Raw genomic sequence first — 20,670 nt, forward strand, 5'->3', positions numbered from 1 at the left:
GGTATATAACTGTGTATTTGTCTTGTGGGCACTGTGTGGGGAGAACGTGTTATTGTGTGTTTTGTGGCTTGGCTGATCCCGGCTCCCAGAGTGCTCTTTGTGATTCTTTGTTTATCCTATTAGCCATGGACATAGGCATGAATCTAGCGGTTGCATACTGCATATTGCATTAGTTGCCTGCTTTTTTAGATGAGAATGTGAGAAACTGCGTAGATTGTTTGAAATATGAGGCAATCTGGGGCCTGTGATGCTCACCGAGTTTTGCATCTCTTCAAGCGGCGTCGCCGGTCATAATTAGGGTCTAACCCTCAACAAGACACCTACCATTTGGCTTTGCTTGATAATTTGCTCATTTGACTATCTTCTCGTTTTACAAGTGCACGGCACTCTACTGTGCCTTATCAATGACTGAGCTCCACGGAGCGACTTCTCCTAGAGGCATATCTTGAGTTCAGGAACCGCCGTGTCCTTGTATACATGTGTGTTGACGTCTTGGACGGTTTTGGTCTCACTCACTGTCCTGTCGTTGTCAGCATATGCAATAGACACTAACAAATCTGATTTATAGCTACCAAGACAGAAAATGGAATGCTTGTACCTCTAATCCTGCTAAAGTATCCCTCCGGATTTCATTCGCCACCAACAACAACTGGTTTTGCTTGAGCAACATGTAGTCGATAAACATCACCATGTATCTTAGAAAGTATATTCAAATGAGCGGTGTGTACTAAGCTAGCTGCAAGCTACATTAAAAAAACTGATTAGCTGGTGGCATTTGCATTTACTAGAATCTGATGTAAATGTTTTTTGGTATTGTACTATTGCTGTCTTGAGCTTAGAACCGAAATGTATTAGTTTTTAGTAAGGGGCCATACTACACAATCTTGAGTTCTCGGGTAACCTAGGTGTCATCAAATTAAGCCCTAGAATGTAGTACAAAGCTAACTAACCATCTAAAGATGGGAATATGTTTCTGGCAGTTCTTGGGCTCAAGAGCTATGGATATATTCAGTTGATTACAGAGACCTGTTTGTTACTCTGCCTATAGCTGGCTGTGAGAGAACATGCCTCTTTGTAAATCATCAACACACCAAGCTACGGCACTTGTTGCTTATGGTGAACACGGATCTATGAAAAGAAAAGGAAAACTTGGACCATCCATGAGTCTATATCGGCGACCTTGCAGAACTATACCAGCCACCATAGAACATGTCCCGGTCTTGCTCTTTGGACCACTGGCAGCAGCCTTTCCTCCGATAACCATACTAAGATTAATGGGGCAATGGAGCGAGTGCAATTAGGACAGGCGGATAGAAGCGATGGCCCAGCTGAATCGTCTAGTTCGTTGTTTCTGGTTTTAGTCTATAGCATGGCAGTGTTGCGTCAGTCCGGAATGGGATGGAAGATGTAATGCCCTGATATCTACCTCCTTGGACAATATTGCCATTACTAGTTATTGGCCTTTGAACAACAAGTTCATCTGTTGTGAGCTTATGAATACGATAGGCCGTAGACCTGGGAATATCTGGCTTATAAATATCGCTATGACTCCGTGGTCTTCGTAATGGATCACGCAAGGTATCATTCCTAGTTTCTTACCATTTAATGAGCCGATGTTTACTTTATTCAGCACATTACCATAAGCACTAAATAATCAAGCCAGATGTGTGATAAACGTTAGCTGGGACATAGGCTAACGGGATATGTTTGAATAATCCTCAAGTCTCCAGCCCCTTTCATAGTAAAGGGAAATTTTCACATCTCGAGAAGCTTTAAGATATAGGGATGACTTGAAAACTGGATGGTTTTTCCCACAGGTCTGCCCTCAATACAACAGAACAAGCAGCGTGAGTGGAGTCTTTGTAAGCAAGCACCGGCCTTGACTGCGACTTTTACCCTTCTTTAGTACAATTTCTCGCCGTAACTTTGACACAGACCTTCTCTCTAGTTGTATGTTTCTCGAGCTCATCTCGAAATGATTCCAAGATAGAAAAGAGAACTTGGCAAGGAGCAGTGCTGTGCTATTCAAAAAAGAGGCCTAGGACCTTGGAAGCGATGGGGTCATACGGCCAGCCTATATTTTCTTTCCGCCATGTCAAATATGGCCAGTGTTATTTGGCTTGAGAATTCTAGTCCTGTTCCACCTCGGGTGCCGGCCCAACGTCCAGGTCTGGTACCCAGCCCTTCGGCCGTTCCGACCTTCGAATGGCCAAGCCGTAGCCCAATGCCTCGACCTTTTTGACTGAGTTGCGCATCTCCTCCATTTTCATCCTATACGCCTTGCCGGGGGCCTCTGGGAAACACTCAAACTCGGCACTCATATTCTGGATGTCGTCCAGCATACTGCGGCCTTGCCCGCCGTCTACATGGGTCTTGTCACCGCCCCCATCTGCAGGCTGGACTACACCCCCCAACGAGCCAGTACGGCCAGCCGCAACGGTGGCAAAGCGCATCATCTCGCCAAACAGGTCAAATATACCGTACAGATAGTCGTGCTCGTTGAGTAAGACTGTAGGCACAGGCACAGCAGCTTGGGCCTGTGCAGGGCTAATCAGCGTCTGGGTACGGATGTAATGCATGAATGAAAGCGCCTCCACAAGCTCTTCTAGACAGCGCATCTGGTTGTGGTAGCGGTAGCGGTTGATGCCTTGTAAATCACCAGCAACCGGCTCAAGACTAGTTCGGATCGCAGCTAGACGCAGGTCGACTTCTCGTTGAATAGGGGACGGCAAATCCTTGTTTAGGGAGCGCACACGTTGGAGAGAGAAAATACTACATAGCCATGGTTAGCTTTGGGGAGAGGGAATGACAGTTGGTCGTGATGCAAGAAGCCAAGTTGGCTGATGAGCTGCAGTGGGCAAGGCTGGCGTTAGTGAATAGCCCGCCCAAAAGCTACGCCAACTCACATTTTCTTACTCGCCGCAGTGACATCGCGACTCGCCTTAACTATGCGCTCCTTGCGATCATAGTGCTCGTCTAGCTCATCGCGGAACTGCTCAAACATGCCTCCAAAGCGAGTTGGCGGTGTGACGTCTTTGCCGTCGGCATTGCGCTTGACTCCGGCCATTGTTATTTCTGAGACTAGAGTTGAGTTACCAAATGAAACAGAAAGGAAAATTATATATGTGGCAGATAATTTTCTTTTCTTTTTTTCAAGAGGCTGTTTTTCTATCTGACAACTGCCCTTTTGTGTGAGTTTGACTCCTAGCTTGCATGTTTTTTCATTGTACAAAGTCCTTGTCATGAGCTTGTGCACCATTTATCCCCGCATAAATTTATGCATATCTTACATAGTGTGTGTATAACTACGTGGCAGTATAACTCCGTATCATAATACTATGTATATATTCCCCTGCACAAAACAAAGCGCTTTGTTGGCTTGTTAATTGTGCACCTTCGACATCATTCAAGTTCACGATCAACCCTCGTTCACTCCCTGAACTTTAGCATTGGGCAAACACAGCCGAAAACAGGCAGCTTGCAATTGCTGCGATACTTTATCGCAGACCCAACGATCTCTTCTAGCCAACCTGCACTTACAAACCTTATGCCTCTATCCCCATCCCTCTCCTTCCATCGTTAGTCTAACCATGTCTCTCATCTCTGGTCTTTACCCTTCGGCTCTCCTCAGGACTACCCCATTATTCCTATCTGCTGCCTTCCTACGCGCTACCCTCCTCCTCTATGGGCTCTGGCAAGATGCTAATACGCCAGTGAAGTACACCGATATCGATTATCTTGTATTCACCGATGCCGCGCGTTTCACGCTATCACCTGCCTCTGGCACGCCATACGACCGTGAGACGTACCGTTACACGCCGTTGCTTGCCTGGCTTCTCCTCCCTAGCGTTGCCGTCTCTAGCAATAACGCTGCTGCCGTCGCGCTTTTTGCCTTCGGCAAGGTCATCTTTGCTGTTGCTGACCTGCTAGCCGGTTGGTTTCTACTCCAGGTTTTGTACACACGGGGTGTGCGCAGTGCTCGTGCTCATGCCTACGCCGCTATCTGGTTGCTCAATCCCATGGTCGCTACAATTAGCACACGTGGCAGCTCTGAGGGCCTATTAGGTGTCTTAACGGCTGGGTTGCTCTGGGCTGTATCCAAACGCCGCTTTACACTGGCGGCATTAGTGCTAGGCTTTTCGGTTCATTTCAAGATCTATCCATTCATATATGCTCCTGCTATTGTATGGTGGATGGACATGGAAAATACAGCTGTGAGGTCGAGCAAGACTGTGCAAAGACCAGCTGGACTAGCCCAGCGTGTACTTGGCTTTGTTACACCACAGAGAGTCTCATTTGCAGCGATTAGTTTCGCTACCTTCATGGCTCTCAATATTGCCATGTATGCTCTGTAAGTTGCTCGCTATCAAACCCCCCCCCCCCCCCCCTCTTCAAGCATATGCTTAAAAACTAATCTCTCTTGTTCAAGTTATGGCTACCCTTTTGTGCTGCACACGTATCTACACCACATTACAAGGGTCGACCACCGCCATAACTTCAGCGTATACAATACTCTGCTGTACCTTACTTCAGCAGAGCCCAGCACCACGACTTTCCGCATTGAGTCTGTTGCCTTTATCCCACAGCTTCTCCTCTCCACCTTGCTCATCCCTATTGCTGTGGCTAAGCGTGATCTAGCGACTTCTATGATGGCCCAGACCTTTGCGTTTGTGACGTTCAACAAGGTTTGCACAAGCCAGGTACGTCCTTAAGCCTTTCTTCCGCTTCCCTCTCACTTCTACTTACCTGCCCGTTGTTTTTTCTAATTCCACCTTCTCTTCTTAGTACTTTCTCTGGTACATGATCTTTCTACCCATTTGCTTGCCCAACTCTCCTTTTACCACACGGCCACGTCTTGGAGTAACGGCTCTACTACTCTGGATCATCTCCCAAAGTCTATGGCTACAACAGGGTTTCCAGCTTGAGTTCATGGGTGAGAGCACTTTTGTGCCAGGTTTATGGATTGCTAGCATTATATTTTTCCTCGTAAACTGCTGGATTTTAGGAATTATCCTTGCCGACTCAAGGACATCAGAGACAAAGGCGATGTCTATGTCTTTGGCCAAGACAAAAAAGACAAACTAAAGTTTTAGAGATTCGAAAAATACATTCACAGAAGGCTTCGGTATATATACATCAGAGCATCATTTTCGCTGATGACTATGGCGACCTTTCAACACCAAAAAATAAGTTTGTCCACGCGACATGACAGAGGGAGGGGCTGTGGATAAAAGCGCCCATAGGAAATAATAGTCAAGATGGAAGCAAGGAATGAAAAAGACATGAGGAAGTCTCATGTCAGAGATACAAGCGCATATTGACCTATGATGACAGCAGAGGCAAAAAAAAAAAAACAGACATGGACGGCTGTTGATTGGCATAGAGTGTGACGAGGAGACGCCGAGAGAGAAGAAAGTAGTAACATAACCCAATCTTACCAGATATGGTATTTGTGGGAATGATTAGGCGTATTTATAGGAAGCCGTCTATAGTTGCAACGAGGTGTGAATAAATCCGTTGCCAGTGATGGTTTGGGCAAAGCTGCGACAGTATAACGATGTCTCACATTTGGAAATAGGCCATGCAGACAGATGGATCAATCAAGATAGCCCTCAAGGAACGGGGACATAGTCCTCAAGGGACACAGTGCTTACTGCAGAAGGGCCTGGCTCATCATTAGAATCAAACGTTTCTGTGTTCCCTTCCTAGACGGGACTCAGTGCTTGCTGGATGTATGCATAGTTTGAAATCTTGAAAGATTTAACCTTTGCCCTTTTGAAGTCTGGATTTAAAACCAAAACGCCATCTTCATTAGTTCGGACAACCGGACAGCTGCTGTCCAATCCAGGGAACGTCATTCTGGGCCTGCTTTTGCGGAGTTCCGCTACAATAGCATTACTCCAAACTCCACTACACTCGTTATCCTTGATGAGGAAATAAGGGTTCAAAGGAGGGACAGCTGAGTCTATCGAGTCCATGCAGTGATGGAATTAGAAGGTTAGCAAGCCGCTACTAGGTTCAATAATAACAACAACAACAAAGGAGGCCAGTCCTCTTACCCAAGTCAACATATCGGATCCGTAAATAATTCACAGAAGTGGCCTCAGCGAGACATTTCACTGCAGATATAACCAAGCCCTCAAAATATTGAATGAACAAGGCGTCTTGGATACCGGTTCCTGTACTAGGACCATCCGGGGTAGCTTCATAAAATCGGCAGACGTTTTTCACTGTGATGTCGATTGTTTTCAAGCTATGGCGGATGGTTTCTGACTCTCGTTGGGCTAGGTGGCCGAAGAAACATGGACATATTCTTCCTGTATACGTCAAATGCTCAAGAGACTTTGCAATAGCGCCCAGTTCAGGACATACATGGGCAAACGTTAACACTTTATGAAAAAAGAGCGGCGGGCACGCACGTTCTCGCCGATACTCGCTTTCCATTCGCAGGTTCAGAACCTTTATCTTCATGCGAAAAAACGGCAAAATAAGCATACCCATGGTGATGTATGTCTTCGACTTTTGCCTGCTGTATGAACTGTGCCATTCCACTAGATTGGGGAAACGATCAACAATAAAGGCGAAGTCTTCAGTCTTACGGATAAGGTTCCACTGGCCTCTGGTGACTAGGGTATGCACTGATGATATGACAAGATCCTGTATGACCGAAGGTGAGGAAGAGGACTGGTTCTGCACTTTGGGGGCCTTTCGTCTGTCACCACCTTCCAAACTTAGCACCTTAATGCTAGGCAAATGGCGCTTGATCATTAGGAAGACATCTTCCAGGGTACAGTTGCTGTCTGGGGCAATATATGGGAGTCTCGGAGACCCATCCAAAGTAGGGCTATGATTCGGTGGTATTCTCACAATGGCAGTGGCAGAGTTGGTAGTATTAGTTACCGCAGCGGGTTGAAAGACAGGGAACCAAACCTCTAAATGTCGAATGTAGCTTGCAAGATAAGGGTGCTGTGTAAACCAACTATCCGCACCAATAATAGCGTTGACGGAGCCTCTCAGCTTAATGTGGCGATATATACGACTTTGCACCAGATCTCTCCACACACGACTAACCAACGCCAGGTCTGATATATCGCTCCGGGTGAAGCGCCGGGTGGAAATATTCCAGGAAGCCGCAATACTATTGAAACCGCCGGCTAGACATGGTTGCGCCGCGGGTTGAGAGCCGAATACGTAGTCGAGGATTTCTTCATGAATTTCGACGGGAAGGCGTGAGAAACCGCATGTTGCGACAGAAGTGCTGTCTCCATCCTGTACCATGGCCTTTTTCTCATGGTCGGTAGTTGTATTGGCCATTTTCGCATCCGACTTCTCAAACTGGAGTAATTGTCGGGAGACGATGTGTGGAAATGGGGTACTGCTTGGGCGAGTAGGCGGAGCAAACTCAGAGGATCCCGGGCCATCAGGCGGCGGACTAGGCGGGCCTGAAACAGGATTTGAGGAGGCAGTGTTTAAGAGTGCGGTGGAAGCGTTGATCAAAGAAGAAAACTCGCGATTAGCGACAGACTTATTGACGTCAACCGTGGGAGGATAGTCAAAGTTGGAAAACTCAGTTGTGAATTCATGATCGTGGTCATCCATGTTATAGTCCATGTCATGATCAAACTCGCCTGGGGCATGCAGCATGTTTGTATTGGATCGAAATGGCGTTTTTATAGGGTACGATGTGGAATAGTACGTATTCGAGCTTGGGGACGAGGACATAACGGGTGCTCCCAATCAAGACAAAAGGCAAGAAAGAAATGAGTATGCCGACATGCAAGATATGGGATAGCAGGGTGTTCGGATGTCCGGAACAAAATATGATTGATGGCGATGTTTGGTTATCGTGGGATTTTGTAGACAGCAACACCCTCAATATTGTCACTGTATAGCCTAAACCTTGACGGCTCTCCTAACGAGACGAGACAGAAGCCGAGGGCGTTGGAAACGACCAAGTAAACAAGATATTTGTATTGCCGAGCGATTATGTGCCTATGTTTGCCGGTTGATCAGAGCCAGAGCTGGGTCCAGGCCTAGAGCTGGCGTATCCAAGATGAGATTTGCGCGAGGCCTTGGTTAATATAATGACTGTGAGTTTCGATTTTTGCGAATAGGCAGTCAAGTTGTCGCGATGCAGGATTAAAATATCAACAGCGGCGATGATAGCGTAGATGATGACGTTACTGTCGATGGTGTTTTCAAGAGACAGGTAAATAGAGAACCAGAGCCTAGAGTTGTGTGTAAAGGTAAAGAATTATTAGCATGACGAAATAAAGAACAAGCGATTCTGCAGCATAGCCCTATGTCAAGAGAAAAAAGACTTGGGCTATCCCATGAACGTGGGTAGGTAGGTAATTAAACCCAACAGAGGAGAAGGGAGGCGGGGGGGGGGGGCATTGACCTACTGTAATGTAAGACGCTCACAGCCCAAAAATCAAGTCGATGGTAGCACTAGAGTGAATGGAGAATATGGAATATTGTAAAAAGGCAGAAATAATAATTCAAGAGGAGTGAGGATAAGGCGATATTAGTGGCAATCACGATGAAAATGGCAATGATAGAAGATGCACGTATATGTAAAATGATGATGAACAAGCCGAGCTGTGTTAGTGTTAGTGGGCAGCTGGTTAAGGCATCATCAACTGCAGCACGGCATCATATTCATCACGTTTAATGCTAATAGCAAAGGGAAGTAGAAAAGGGCAGCAAGGGGGCAAAGGGGCGGTTGGCTGCGTCGCTAATCAGGTAAGGCAACAAGTTGTAAGTGAAAATAATAAAAAGGAAAGGATCAGAAGGAAAAGAAGAAGAGGGAGAAAATGTGAGGATATGAGAGGGTAGGGTATGATTTGGGGTGTTGCACTAATATGCGGCTGTCAGGGTATACAAACTTTGGCTTCTAGCAAATGCGATAGCAAGTTCTGTAGTGAGGCTATGGTTAGTTCTAACAAGGCTTAGTTCGTCTATGTACAGGTTCAAATTTGCTAGAAGACTGAGCTGAGGCTGCTACAGAAATTTCTTTTGAAACTACAGATTTTTAACAATATGTATGTATACAGTAGGACTCAAGAAGGCAGTTACCGGAAATTGAATGGAAAAAAGTAAAGCACGCGTCTTTGTCAATTAGTTTGTAGTTACTCTGAAAGACTTTAGGATATTATGTGTGAATCACACGACATAGAAAGCGAAAGAATCTTAAAGAAGCAGGATGTAAAGGAAAAAACATATAGCTCTTGCCTTGTGTGTCTGTTTGTTTGCCTTGTATTTGATTTTTTGGGGGCTTGGTTGTTATTTTGGCTTGTATACGAGGAAACTGCCTAAGATGAGGATTAATACCTTCTGTTGTTCTTGTATCCGCTTTTGCTTTTTCTTACTACCTCAGCCACGCGCGCTTGCCCTCCCCTTCCTTTCTTTGATGCTACTTCCAGTGCTTTCTCACATGACTTGCGGCTTGGTGTCTCTCTTCACCTTCCGCTAACAATGGATAAAGGCCCACCCATAACAATGTCATGCTAGGCTATTAACATCCTGACACACATCATCAGCCAGAAACTCTTAATGGGCTCGCGTATTTAATTTCTTGCTTACAGTTTAACAAAAGCCCAAGCCCCGTGCACAGACCATATATGACGCCACAGGCCAAGGCTTTCCTTTATCAACCCTTAATAACCCTATAATTGTGCCGTGTAACATTTAATTCAACATCACCAAAGTATTCAACAACCTCCACCATGACGACCAAAAACGAAGCCAAAAGCGCGTTCAGGCGCTAGATTAGACTTGGTAGTTACTAATAGATATATAATTGTACTGTATCCCAACGTAATAGCATAAGTCATTCCTTCCTTTTCTGCCAGCAGTAGTAATGAGATGGCGCAAGCGACTGCTTTGTGATGATAGGATAGCAGGAAGGGAAGGCACCAAGTTTTGGGTATATCAAGACGACTGCTGCACCCATTTCTTTCTCGTCTTCCTCTTACTTTCTCTTTCTATATTTCCACATCTCTCCCCTTTTCTTTACAATTTTCCCATCATAATCGTTGCCCCAAAAAAATAAGCCATTGACCGAGTGACCGAGTTAGTTACTCATCTTCATCATGTTCTCCGCTTACGATCATGATGCCGCTGTGCGCAAAGTAGCCGCATCTATTGCTAAGTTTCATGTACAGGGCCAAAAGTACCGTATTTTCCACGGCTCGTCCAACAGCACACGTCCCCCACACACTGGCAACTATGTTGACATTAGCGGTTTGAGCCATGTCCTTTCTGTCGACAAGAAGAAGATGACTGTCACAGTTGAACCTAACGTTGGCATGGATGCTCTTGTTAGGGCTACAATCGCCCACGGCCTAATTCCTTCCATTGTTATGGAGTTTCCGGGAATCACTATTGGCGGTTCGTTTGCAGGATCTTCTGGCGAGAGCAGCTCGTGGAAGTATCACTCCCTGGACCATATGATTACCGAGATTGAGGTTGTTTTGGGAAACGGAGATGTTATTATTTCTTCGCCAACGGAGAACGAAGATCTTTTCAGTGGTATTGGTGGCGCGCTGGGCACCTTGGGAGTGGTCACTAAGCTCACGGTTTCCCTTATTCCCGCCAAAAAGTATGTCAGACTGGCGTATCACCACTATGATTCAATCGAGTCCACCGTTTCTGCCGTTAAGGAAGCGACAAAGGACCTCTCAAATGACTATATTGACGGTATCATGTACTCAAGTAACCATGGTGTTGTCATGATTGGCACTAGCACGGATGACGTGGCACCTGGCTCGCGAGTCAAGACATTCAGCAAGCCCTGGGACAACTGGTTCTTTCTTCATGCCCAGAGCCAGCCGCGTACTCAAATTGCCGTTGACTATATCCCCCTTGTTGAGTATCTCTTCCGGTATGACAGAGGTAGTTTTTGGATGGGCAAGCATGCGCTGGAGTACTGGGGCTTCCTCCCCTTCAACCGGATCACACGTGCCATTTTTGATGATCTGCTTCATACGCGGCCTCTGTACCGTGCTCTTCAAGGCACTAACAGTTCAAGTCTGACGATTGTGCAAGACATTTCGTTTCCGTACGATACTGTGTGCGACTTTATCCATTACGTTGCAGATGACTTCAAGATTTTTCCTCTATGGCTTTGCCCGCTTCCTTCTGTACCGGGCCCTACCTTCCACCCCCACACCACGGACAAGGACGGCAATGCGATCCCTATGCTGAATGTAGGTGTCTGGGGTATGGGACCCAAGGACATTTACGAGTGTGCGCATCGTAACCGTGATCTTGAGATGAAGGCAGTTGAGCTTCGCGGACGCAAGGTGCTGTATGCGCATGCATACTATACCCAGGAGGAATTTTGGAAAATTTATGGTAAGGATTGGTACGATGATCTTCGCAAGAAGTACAAGGCGACGTCACTGCCAACGGTTTATGACAAGGTGAAGGTGGACGTAGAAGAGTTCAAGCAAAGCTCCATCATGACTCAACTGCGCATGCAGTGGCCGTTGACGGGCTTTTTGGGAGTGGTTCATGCTCTACGCAGCTCAGACATTTGGGCACACCGTCGCCTGCGCATTTCTGCTTGGAAAGGTAAGTCTCTCTTTTGTGTTTTTTTTTTCTTTTCCTTTGTTCTTTTTGTCTCTCTCTCTCTCTTGTCGTTTGTCGTTGCTAACCTTTTTTCAGTTGTCACTGGCAATGCCCAGTAAGAAGACAAGAAAGGACAATCATAACATTTTCCCCCTCGTTTAAACTTTCCGAAGCCCTTCAGTGTTGAATGGAGTGGGGAATTGCTGTGATTTAATGGGCTGTGCCGCTGATGGTAGAAGAAAAGCCGGAGGAGAAGAAGCCATAGCTTGATTCAAGATAATTATGATCAATTTCTTTTTTTTCTTTACTTAGGAATGCCCAAACACAAAATCACGTATGCACTGACTTGGGAAGAAATAGCACTTTTGACTGACTGTTGGAGACAAAAAAAGACAAGGACAGGTTCTAGATCATCCACATCACAGTTGAGCCAAAGTTGACAAGATATAATACAGAGGGAGGCAGGGTGTGAGAGAGAAGAGAGAGAAGAGAGAGACAACAAAAAGAGTAAAAAGCAAAGATCAAATAGAGTCAAGGAGAGGAGGATAGCTATGGATTGTTTCGCCCGTTTGACCAAAAAAATAAAAAAGAGAGAAGTTCGAGATATGGGGGCTTAGGAGTTGGGGGCAGGGAAGGGGTCTGTCATTGTTCCAAGTCCTGTCTAATTCCGTTTACAGAGACGAATGAAGAGGGAGAGGCTCGTATGTATGGTGCCAGTAGAGTAACATAAAAACAGGAGTGAAGTCGTCTGCGTTGACGTAGGCCCAGAGTTGGCCAACCGGTCATATAAACTTGTACATCCCCGATTAGTCATCCTGGTAGATGCTAGTGCTCAACTACAGCAAAAGGATAAACGAATTGGAATATATTGAACGTCTACGGACAAAAGAACAAAGATACTGCAAAATGGGGGGGGGGGGATAAAGCGGCAGGAAAGAATAACCTAGATAACCTAGCCAGGAGGACAAGACAGGGCCTATCTCGAAAGGGAGAAGTGTATTTCAGTTGCGTGGCCCTGGACCCACCACCCCAAGACTGGGCCAGACCAGGCCAGGCCAGACCTGGCCAGAGTCAAAGCCAGAATCAGACTATTAGAGCTGGGTCAGGCCAGGCTATATAGACAAGGCTAAAAGGTTGTATGCATTTTTGACACATGGCAGAGAGAGAGAAAACGAAGACGTAAAGAAGAATGCGTAACAGTCAAGACAAGACAAGAGGGTGTCCGATCAGCTGGTAGTCAACGAGTGAAGAGGGCGATCAACGTTTCCGGGTGCTTTTTTGTAACTTTTTACGGACTTTATATCTACTCTCGACCTTGGGCTCAGCCTTAATGCTCTTCTCGTCGTTTAGGTCTTCTCCTTGTCGATCAAACCGCAGTCCAGACATTGAGTTTATACATAAAACACCACAAATCGAAAGGAAGAAGACAGGACAGCAGGGATAGTCTGAGGGAAAGTCGGAGAAAATAAAATAAAATAAAAAAACAATAAAAGAGAATAACGAACCTGACAAAGAAGAGATACTAACATAGCAGTGCTTACTTCTGTGTGCTTAGTTGCTACTGGTAAGCCGGGTTGAGTAGGGAAAGAAACAATGCCTAGTCCACTGTAATACAGGGCCCTGCAGGCTATACTACAGAAGTCCCCACTGAAGCCTGGACGCCATTTTTAGGCCCCCCTCCCTTCAAGCTTGATATTTCTCTCCCCTGCCTTTCTCCCACTTATAACCAAAGCTGAAACAAAGGCTGCCAAGAAAAGAAGAGGGCTCAAGGCTTTCGGAGCTTTCTCTGGTTTTTTTTCTTCCTTTCTGCCCTTGTGCTTATACTTTCTTCTTGTCTCGACTTTTCTCCTTTTCATGCAGACTAGTGTTTCGAAGCGGAGGGGGGGAGGGCCAAGAGAAAGAAAGTAGAGGAGGCAACAGACAAGAGAGTGAGAGTAAGAGAAGTAAGTAGATGAGCTTGCTATTTAACTGACATTTGCTGGCTGGCTGTTGTTACATTCCCTCTCGGCTTCTTCCTGTTCCTGATCCAATGTCTTGGCTCACCGGCCGTCTGGCTTGGGCCCGGATGCTTCTGCTCTGCGTCTGCTTGGACGGGGTTTGTTTTGAATGCTTTTTTTATCCAGATATACCACGAAACACAAATAATGTGCCTGCCCTCAGCTCTATCTACGTCAGTCCCACAACCCAGCCAAGCCCGCCGTCTCCGCTGCATTTGGTTGTCGTCGTCGTCGTCGTCTCTTGGTATTGTATCACCAGGAGAAAAGTGAGGAGGGGCGCTGTGGGCCTAACCAATAAGCAGCCACCTTAGCATTTTGGCAAAAGGGACACAGAGACATTACATCCTATGTCTGGCGTCAAAGCGACAGTCAGCAGCCAGTAGGACGAGTCAGGGCAGGCAGGAGCAAAGAAAACAAGAGACAGTGGGAATAAATAGGGAGCAGCGACAGGGTTTCTAGTGCCACAGGGCGGCTGCTGTGTGTCAACCCTAGAACCAGACAACCCTGAGCAAGTGGTTGTACCGAGCTTCACCTTTCCTTCTCTTCCTCTTTCTCTAGCCCCTCGGACAAATCCTGCATATCAACCTGCCAAAAGGCTTGGCCTTTTTTTTTTGAGGAGAGAAACCCTCTTCAACATCCCTTCTGCGGAGGATAGAGCTGGGTTGGTGTGAGAACATGTGAGCCTGTAAAACGTGCACTGTAACTCTTGGCACAGAGGAACACAAACAGGTACAGATATACATAGATAAAGATCTCGCTTGTCACGGGCGAACAGAAAAAATGCGATGGGTAGAGGAAGACTGAAGATGGCTTGCTTGGGTTTCATGTTGCCTTGCTGTGTTCTGTCTTACTCTGCTTGCTTGCTGATGTTGTCTTCTTCCCTGGCCAACCGTCGCCAATGGCAGTGCTACATGATGCAGGCCCTGTGGTGTCTGTCAGCCTCTTGAGCACAGTGAGGGAAGGGAGGAAGGGAGACGAACAAGAGCGAGCTTCAGACTTTCTTCTTCTGCAAGGCACGTATACGCATGCACATACGCACAGCTCAGCTCAGCTCAGACCACCGCTAAAACAGACTACATGGGCGGGGCGGTTGCAGGGGCAGGCTAGAGTTACAGAAGGTATAAGCCTGTGGAACGGATGCTTACAGGTGGAGACACTGGATGCACTGATATTACAGAGGGGTATAGGGGTGGGGAGCCTGTAAATAGAGGGCCCCGACTAACACGCTCCGAGCCTGGCTTTCTAAGGGGGCCCTTCTTGGCCCACTGAGCTAACAGCCAGCCCAAGCAATTCATAAAAGCCAAGCGTTTACAATACTTGCATAAGCAAACAAGGGGGCGGCGTTGGCTGCACCGGTGTACAACAGGGCCGAGCCGCTGGGGCACTGAAGGAAGAATAGAGGGAGAAGAGAAAAGGAGAAATGCTGACGAAAAAGGCCGGGCGGCTAAGAGGAAGAAGGCGAAGCTGGAGGGAGTTCCGCCTCTTTTCCTGATCTCCCAGATTCTCTTACCACTAGGGTGTACACGCAATGAGCAACGCTGGCAGACAGACTTTGCAACAGCGATCAAGAAGAAGGTGGAGGGAAAAGGACGGGGTGACGACGTGATCTAGCAAACTAGCAGGGTTGGAGAAAAGGAAAAGGAAAAAAAGCACAGTTGTTGGTGTGAAATGCACCGGAAAGAAAATACAATAAAATGACACTCGCTCTCGCTCTTTGCTTCTGTAACAGTAGCCCAACAAATAAGCAAGGTGCAGAAGACAACAGACAGGGACAGGGGGTGTCAAGAAAGTATCACAGCCGAACACAGGAACAAGTAAGTAACAGGGTGCCAGGAGGAAGGCGACGGCGGCCAGCAGGAGGGGAGAGGGAGAGAGGGAGAGAGGGAGAGATGGAGGGGAGGGGAGCCTAGACACAGCACGCACTCTATTCTGACTGTTTGTCCACCCGGCTGTCTCTACTACGTCTCTGCTGCTGGGCTCTTAGCCTCCAATGTGCTTGTTTCTGTCGGTCCTGTCGGTCCTGTCCTGCCTGCCTGTCGTCGTATGTGCGTGCGCTGTTTTGGGGGTGCCCTTTTATCTCGCAGGCCAGCTTTTGTTTCACCTTTTTAATATTTTATATTCGTTTTGTGAGTTGTGATTCTGTCTCTTCTTAACCGGCGCTTCATCCCCTTCTTGTTCTTCTTCTGCTTTTCTTCTCTCCTCTTCTTCTTTCTCTCCCCTTCCCTTCTTCCTGCCGTCCAAGTCTCCTTCTTCACTTCTTTCTTGTACCTTTATTTTCTTCTCTTCTCTTGTTCTTCTTCCCCTCCTTTTGTAAGAAAAAAAAAAAAAAAAAATCCTCAAGAAAAGGAAAAAAGCCTCTGGAGGACTTTTCTCTTTGTCGTTGTCGTTTGTGGCCGTATTTTATATTTTTATATTTTATCTTATTAAGACGACGAACAGCGAGCGAGCCAAGGTGAAGCTATCACGAATCAACACATCGATCGAAAAGGCAACGCAGAGAAATATAGAAATATATTACTCTTCTCTTTTCTGTCTCTTCCCGGCTTGCGTTAGGAACCCAAGGCCGTGATCCGTCTTCTGCCTGTCTCTACCCTGTCTGGCTTATATCAAGAAGTCCCCCCCCCCGTCCGTTCTTTTTGCTTCTCGTCTTCTTAACTTAATACCACCACCAACAACAAAGTCTGCTTGGTCCGACTGTCATCTTTGCTTCTTTTTTCTCTTTTCTTTTTCTTTTTCTATTCTTTCTCTTGCTCTTATTTTCTTTTCTTCTTTTCTTCAGTTGTCTTGTCCCCCTCAAAGCGGTAGCTGGTCTAGACGTTTTATCCCTTCCTTAGTATATCTTATTCTGCTTCTTTGCTTTTGATATTCACATTCTCTTGTCCATATAAATCCCTTCCGTTCTCTTTTCTCTCATTCCTTCTCTTCGTTAATTAAGCCCTTCTCCTTCATAACCATGGCTTCATCACACAAGAACATGTCTCTGCGGAGACTCTTCGGCCTGGCCGTCATGTGGTCTCTTCCCACTGCTATGGCTGGCCCTATCTTTGGCGGCGGCAGCCCTGGCGGCAGAACCAGAGGCGGATACCGTGCTGGATCTAGTGATGACCGTGACAGCTCTGCGTTCACAGGCCTTCCCGCTGGCACTGGGCTGCCTAGCATTGCCAACCCCACGGAATCCGCGGTCCCCTCTACCGTTCCCACCACCGTTTCTACCAGCTCTAACACCTACTCTGTGCTTAACGCTGGTGATCCTAATTGCGTCCCTGATCGCTACATGGTCGTCTACAACAACACCTTTGACAGCGACACCATCACCTCCAAGCAAAACATGTTGATTGCCTCTATCGCCAAGCGCAACCTGCGCAAGCGTGGTATTAACGGTCGTCAGCTGTCCACGAAAGTCAAGACCTACAGTGTCAACCATGGCCGCTTCAGCGCCATGACCCTTGACTCCGATAATGACATGATGGTGTCTATCATGGCCGAACCCGAGGTTGCCTATGTCGAGGCCGTCACCAATGTCAAGGCGTCCACGCTGACTGCCCAGCTAAATGCCCCCCTGGGTCTTGTGCGCCTTTCTAACAAAGACCTTGAAACCCAATCCGTCTCGTCTACACGCTACACTTTCGACTCGACCAGCGGCACCGGCATTACCGCCTACGTCGTTGACACTGGTATCCGCGTGACCCACACCGAGTACCGCGGTCGTGCCATCTTCGGTGCCAACTTTGTTGACGGCTCGACTGACACCGACGACAATGGCCACGGCTCGCATGTGGCTGGTACCATCGCTGGCCGTACCTTTGGCGCGGCCAAGAACGCCAACCTCGTTGCTGTCAAGGTCCTTGATGCCCAGGGCGGTGGTGACACTGCCACTGTCGTCGAGGGTATGCAGTGGATTGTCGACGATGTCGAGGCCAACAACCGCTCTGGCAAGGCTATCATGAACATGTCGCTTGGTGGCACCTTCTCGCAGGCTATGAACGACGCCATCGAGGCGCTGCGCGTCGCCGGTGTTGTTCCTGTCGTAGCTGCTGGCAACGAGGGCGTTGATGCCAAGAACTCGTCTCCCGCCTCTGCCCCTAGTGCCATCACCGTCGGTGCCATCGATGCGACTGATGACACCATTGCATCATTTTCCAACTTCGGCTCCGTACTTGATATCTTCGGTCCTGGTGTTAATGTCACCAGCTGCGGCATCAAGTCCGATACCGACACCCAGACCCTGTCCGGTACTTCCATGGCGTCACCCCATGTCGCCGGCCTGGCTGCTACTATCATGGCTGCCGAAGGCATTACTAGCGTTGACGCTCTGACTCTACGTCTCAAAGAGCTGGCCAAGGAAGGTGGTGCTGTCGTCAAGGACGACATACCAGGCACGACTACCCTGATCGCCTACAACGGTGCCCAGGGTTAAAATAGGAAGGAACTAAGGGTTAGCAGGCTCCTTCTACATTTTGCTTTCTCGCCTTATGTTTCCTTTGTTTTTAAACATACTTTTCTTTGTCTATTTTTCCCTTTATTTATCTTTAGCATCTCAAATTTCAGCCTCTTGGACTCGACAAACTACTGTAGTCCCCCCTCCTGCCGTCGCCCCATTTGTCACCGGGCATTGATTCTAGAAATCATGGACTTCCCCACATTTTCTGTCCCCGTGTAACCTGAATGCCATCCCTTTGTCCTCCACATTTCGCCGTGTAGCATTAGGAATATTACTCTGCCTGTGCCCCCCCCACCTTTCCTATCTCCCTATAATGAAGTCGTTTTGATACTCTACATAACCGAGAACGTGCATGTCCGTTGAGCTGCTTTGAATATTTTCTTTTGATTATAAAATATTTTGTTCATTCAATTATCTACGGAGCATATGCAAGTGAAGGAAGGGTGAAAAAAAAAAGTTGCAAAAAAGATATGAATAAAAGAATTGTCTGCTAGCTCAGTGCATGGCTCTCCCAAAACTGAGGTGTTCGAAGGAAGAACACGGTAAGAAAAGAGCACCAAGACAAGCATCAAGTTTGATATAAGCACTTCTTCGGCACAACCACAGTCATCAAAAGGACTGGATTGCAATTTGACATCCGTGCTAAGAGAACAGTTGCATCAACCAACAAAATACATTCATGTCGCATCGTATCACGTTTGTCGTGGCTTCACTCAATGTTTTCGGCTAGTTAGGGGAGGGAACGAAAGGCGAAAAGAACAATCCAGAATTCATCGTAGGACAATAGATGAGATTCACAGATGCCAGGGAAATATCATCATGGTATTAGTAGCGATAGCAAAGGAGGGAAAAAAAAAGAAACGGCACCAGCAACGCAATAAGAAAGTAATACCGCCTCTCCTGTCCATGAAGTCAGTATAAACGCCTTTGGCCTTGCTTGACTCCAGGCCGTCGCATCATTATCATCGGTCTCGCGATCTAGATGCGTGAGATATCAAGTGTGTAGTAAGATAAGTGTCGTGTCAGATAAAAAAAAATGTGCTGAAAGAAAAGGCCAAGATAAGGCGAAAACACAAGAGCTTTACAGCTCTTCTTTGATTGCAGAGGCAGTGCTAGTAACGGCTTTGGTAGCACTGGAAACAACGTCATGCAACGAAGCGGTTGTATCAGGGAAGTATTTGCCAAGGAGAATGCTGAAGCCAAAGGCAAACGCAACCTAAAGAGGGATGCAAGGTTAGCAGTGGGATATATAGACACGCAAAGTATCACAAAATATAAAAGAGTGAGACATACCATGATCAAGCCCAAAACAACGGTCATGCCGACGACAGTGACCATGAACATAAGCCCGTCATTCGACGACGAGGCAGTCTTGGTAGATTTCAGGGTCTGAGATGGGAAAATAGTTTCAATGACCTGCTCAATACGAGCGCAAGCCGTGCTGATTTTGACGTAGCAAGGGTCGCGAGGGTCGTTCTTATGATGTATTTTCCGCACATAGCGGCGGAAAGCGCCGTAGAGTGTGCGGAGATCTTGAGTAGACTCTGTCATAAGCTGACAGGCATCGCCCTTGCTAATCTTAATGTTGCGATTGAAGATTTCGGGATTGCGGAAGACGAGCTCTAGGGTAGCTATGGCCATGCTCTGGGGAATAGCCACAAAGTTGAAGACACTTTGGTCCTTAACAGCAGACATGTAGTACAGACAATCTTCTAAATTGCCTAGGGCATTGAGAACCATTTCCGACGATACCCAAATAGCCTTTTCCAGGTTTTTAGGATCGAACAAGTCATCCCACTTCTCAAAGTGCTTGCCCCAAATTTCTTTGGGCCAAAAACGACGTTTGTCATCAAAGTCCTCGCGCACGTCACGGATAATGTTCGTCTTTTGAAGAAACTGACCCATCGACTCGGTTAATTGGGGCCTGTCAAGGAGAACGCGATTCGCGAAATCGGCTGTCACAAACAGACGGGTTAGGCCCTCGCCGACCAGACCCGCCACATAGTGGCAGTATTTCTCGTACTCGGGAATGGTGGCAACGCCATTGATATTATGCTCAGCATTGAGGGCATAGTCAGCCATGCCGTTTCCCATTTTTTTGGTTATATCAGTGATGATTTCACGGTATTCAGGCTTGACTAGCTTATACTCGTGAATGATATCGTCGAAATGGACGAGAAGCTCACGGTCCTTTTCGTTGGGACCATTATCACTAAACGTCCAGCCATCTTTTTCAAGAATTTGCCAGAACGTGCGTAGAATAGGCTCCTTGGTAGCAATCGGTATGGTCATATCATCTTCGACGGTGTCGAGGCCTCTGAGGATTAGGTAAAAGAGAGCTACGGGAACCAAGAGCTCCGGGTTCAGCTCTTTAATGACAGCGGCGAAGCTGCGACTGGTTAGGTCGAGGAACTTGAAGCAGCTTTGCAAGGTAGGCGACTCTTTGGAGGGGTCGCGTCTGTGGACAGGATCATGCCAAAGTTTCCTAAGTAACAGAAAGAAAAAATTGTTAGATTTTGTGTAGAGTGGCGAGCAGATCACGGATGCCAGCAAAGGTAAGAACCCAACTGTAGACAAGAAATATAAAGAGTAATAAATGCAAACGACTGACCAATCGGCAGACTGGGTAGCTTGAAAAGTGAGGGCAAAGATACAGGT

At 47.1% G+C, this 20,670-nt stretch overlaps 5 protein-coding genes across 5 annotated transcripts; 3 read left to right on the forward strand and 2 right to left on the reverse strand.

The window, feature by feature from the left end:
* Positions 1-2,129: 2,129 nt before the first annotated feature.
* HOO65_010121 (Translin-associated protein X) lies at positions 2,130-3,067 on the reverse strand (the record flags this gene model as incomplete). Its single annotated transcript, XM_071006059.1, has 2 exons — positions 2,130-2,772; positions 2,907-3,067. The coding sequence occupies 2 exons, from the start codon at positions 3,065-3,067 to the stop codon at positions 2,130-2,132; spliced, it is 804 nt and encodes a 267-aa protein (XP_070861943.1).
* Positions 3,068-3,590: 523 nt separating this feature from the next.
* Positions 3,591-4,712, forward strand: HOO65_010122 (GPI mannosyltransferase 1; the record flags this gene model as incomplete). The annotated part of the gene is made up of 2 exons (XM_071005988.1): positions 3,591-4,351; positions 4,478-4,712. The coding sequence occupies 2 exons, from the start codon at positions 3,591-3,593 to the stop codon at positions 4,710-4,712; spliced, it is 996 nt and encodes a 331-aa protein (XP_070861944.1).
* A 993-nt stretch (positions 4,713-5,705) lies between these two features.
* HOO65_010123 (uncharacterized protein) lies at positions 5,706-7,644 on the reverse strand (the record flags this gene model as incomplete). Its single annotated transcript, XM_071005606.1, has 3 exons — positions 5,706-5,965; positions 6,060-6,203; positions 6,420-7,644. 3 exons carry the CDS (start codon positions 7,642-7,644, stop codon positions 5,706-5,708), a joined length of 1,629 nt encoding a protein of 542 aa, XP_070861945.1.
* Positions 7,645-10,094: 2,450 nt separating this feature from the next.
* On the forward strand, positions 10,095-11,693 carry HOO65_010124 (FAD binding domain-containing protein; the record flags this gene model as incomplete). The annotated part of the gene is made up of 2 exons (XM_071005740.1): positions 10,095-11,577; positions 11,671-11,693. The coding sequence occupies 2 exons, from the start codon at positions 10,095-10,097 to the stop codon at positions 11,691-11,693; spliced, it is 1,506 nt and encodes a 501-aa protein (XP_070861946.1).
* A 4,831-nt stretch (positions 11,694-16,524) lies between these two features.
* Positions 16,525-17,988, forward strand: HOO65_010125 (Alkaline protease 1; the record flags this gene model as incomplete). The annotated part of the gene is made up of 1 exon (XM_070999647.1): positions 16,525-17,988. The coding sequence occupies one exon, from the start codon at positions 16,525-16,527 to the stop codon at positions 17,986-17,988; it is 1,464 nt and encodes a 487-aa protein (XP_070861947.1).
* Between the last annotated feature and the right edge of the window lie 2,682 nt (positions 17,989-20,670).

Source organism: Ceratocystis lukuohia (assembly GCF_044167205.1).
Source record: "Ceratocystis lukuohia strain C4212 chromosome Unknown Supercontig1_pilon, whole genome shotgun sequence".
Taxonomy (NCBI): Eukaryota; Fungi; Ascomycota; class Sordariomycetes; order Microascales; family Ceratocystidaceae; genus Ceratocystis; species Ceratocystis lukuohia.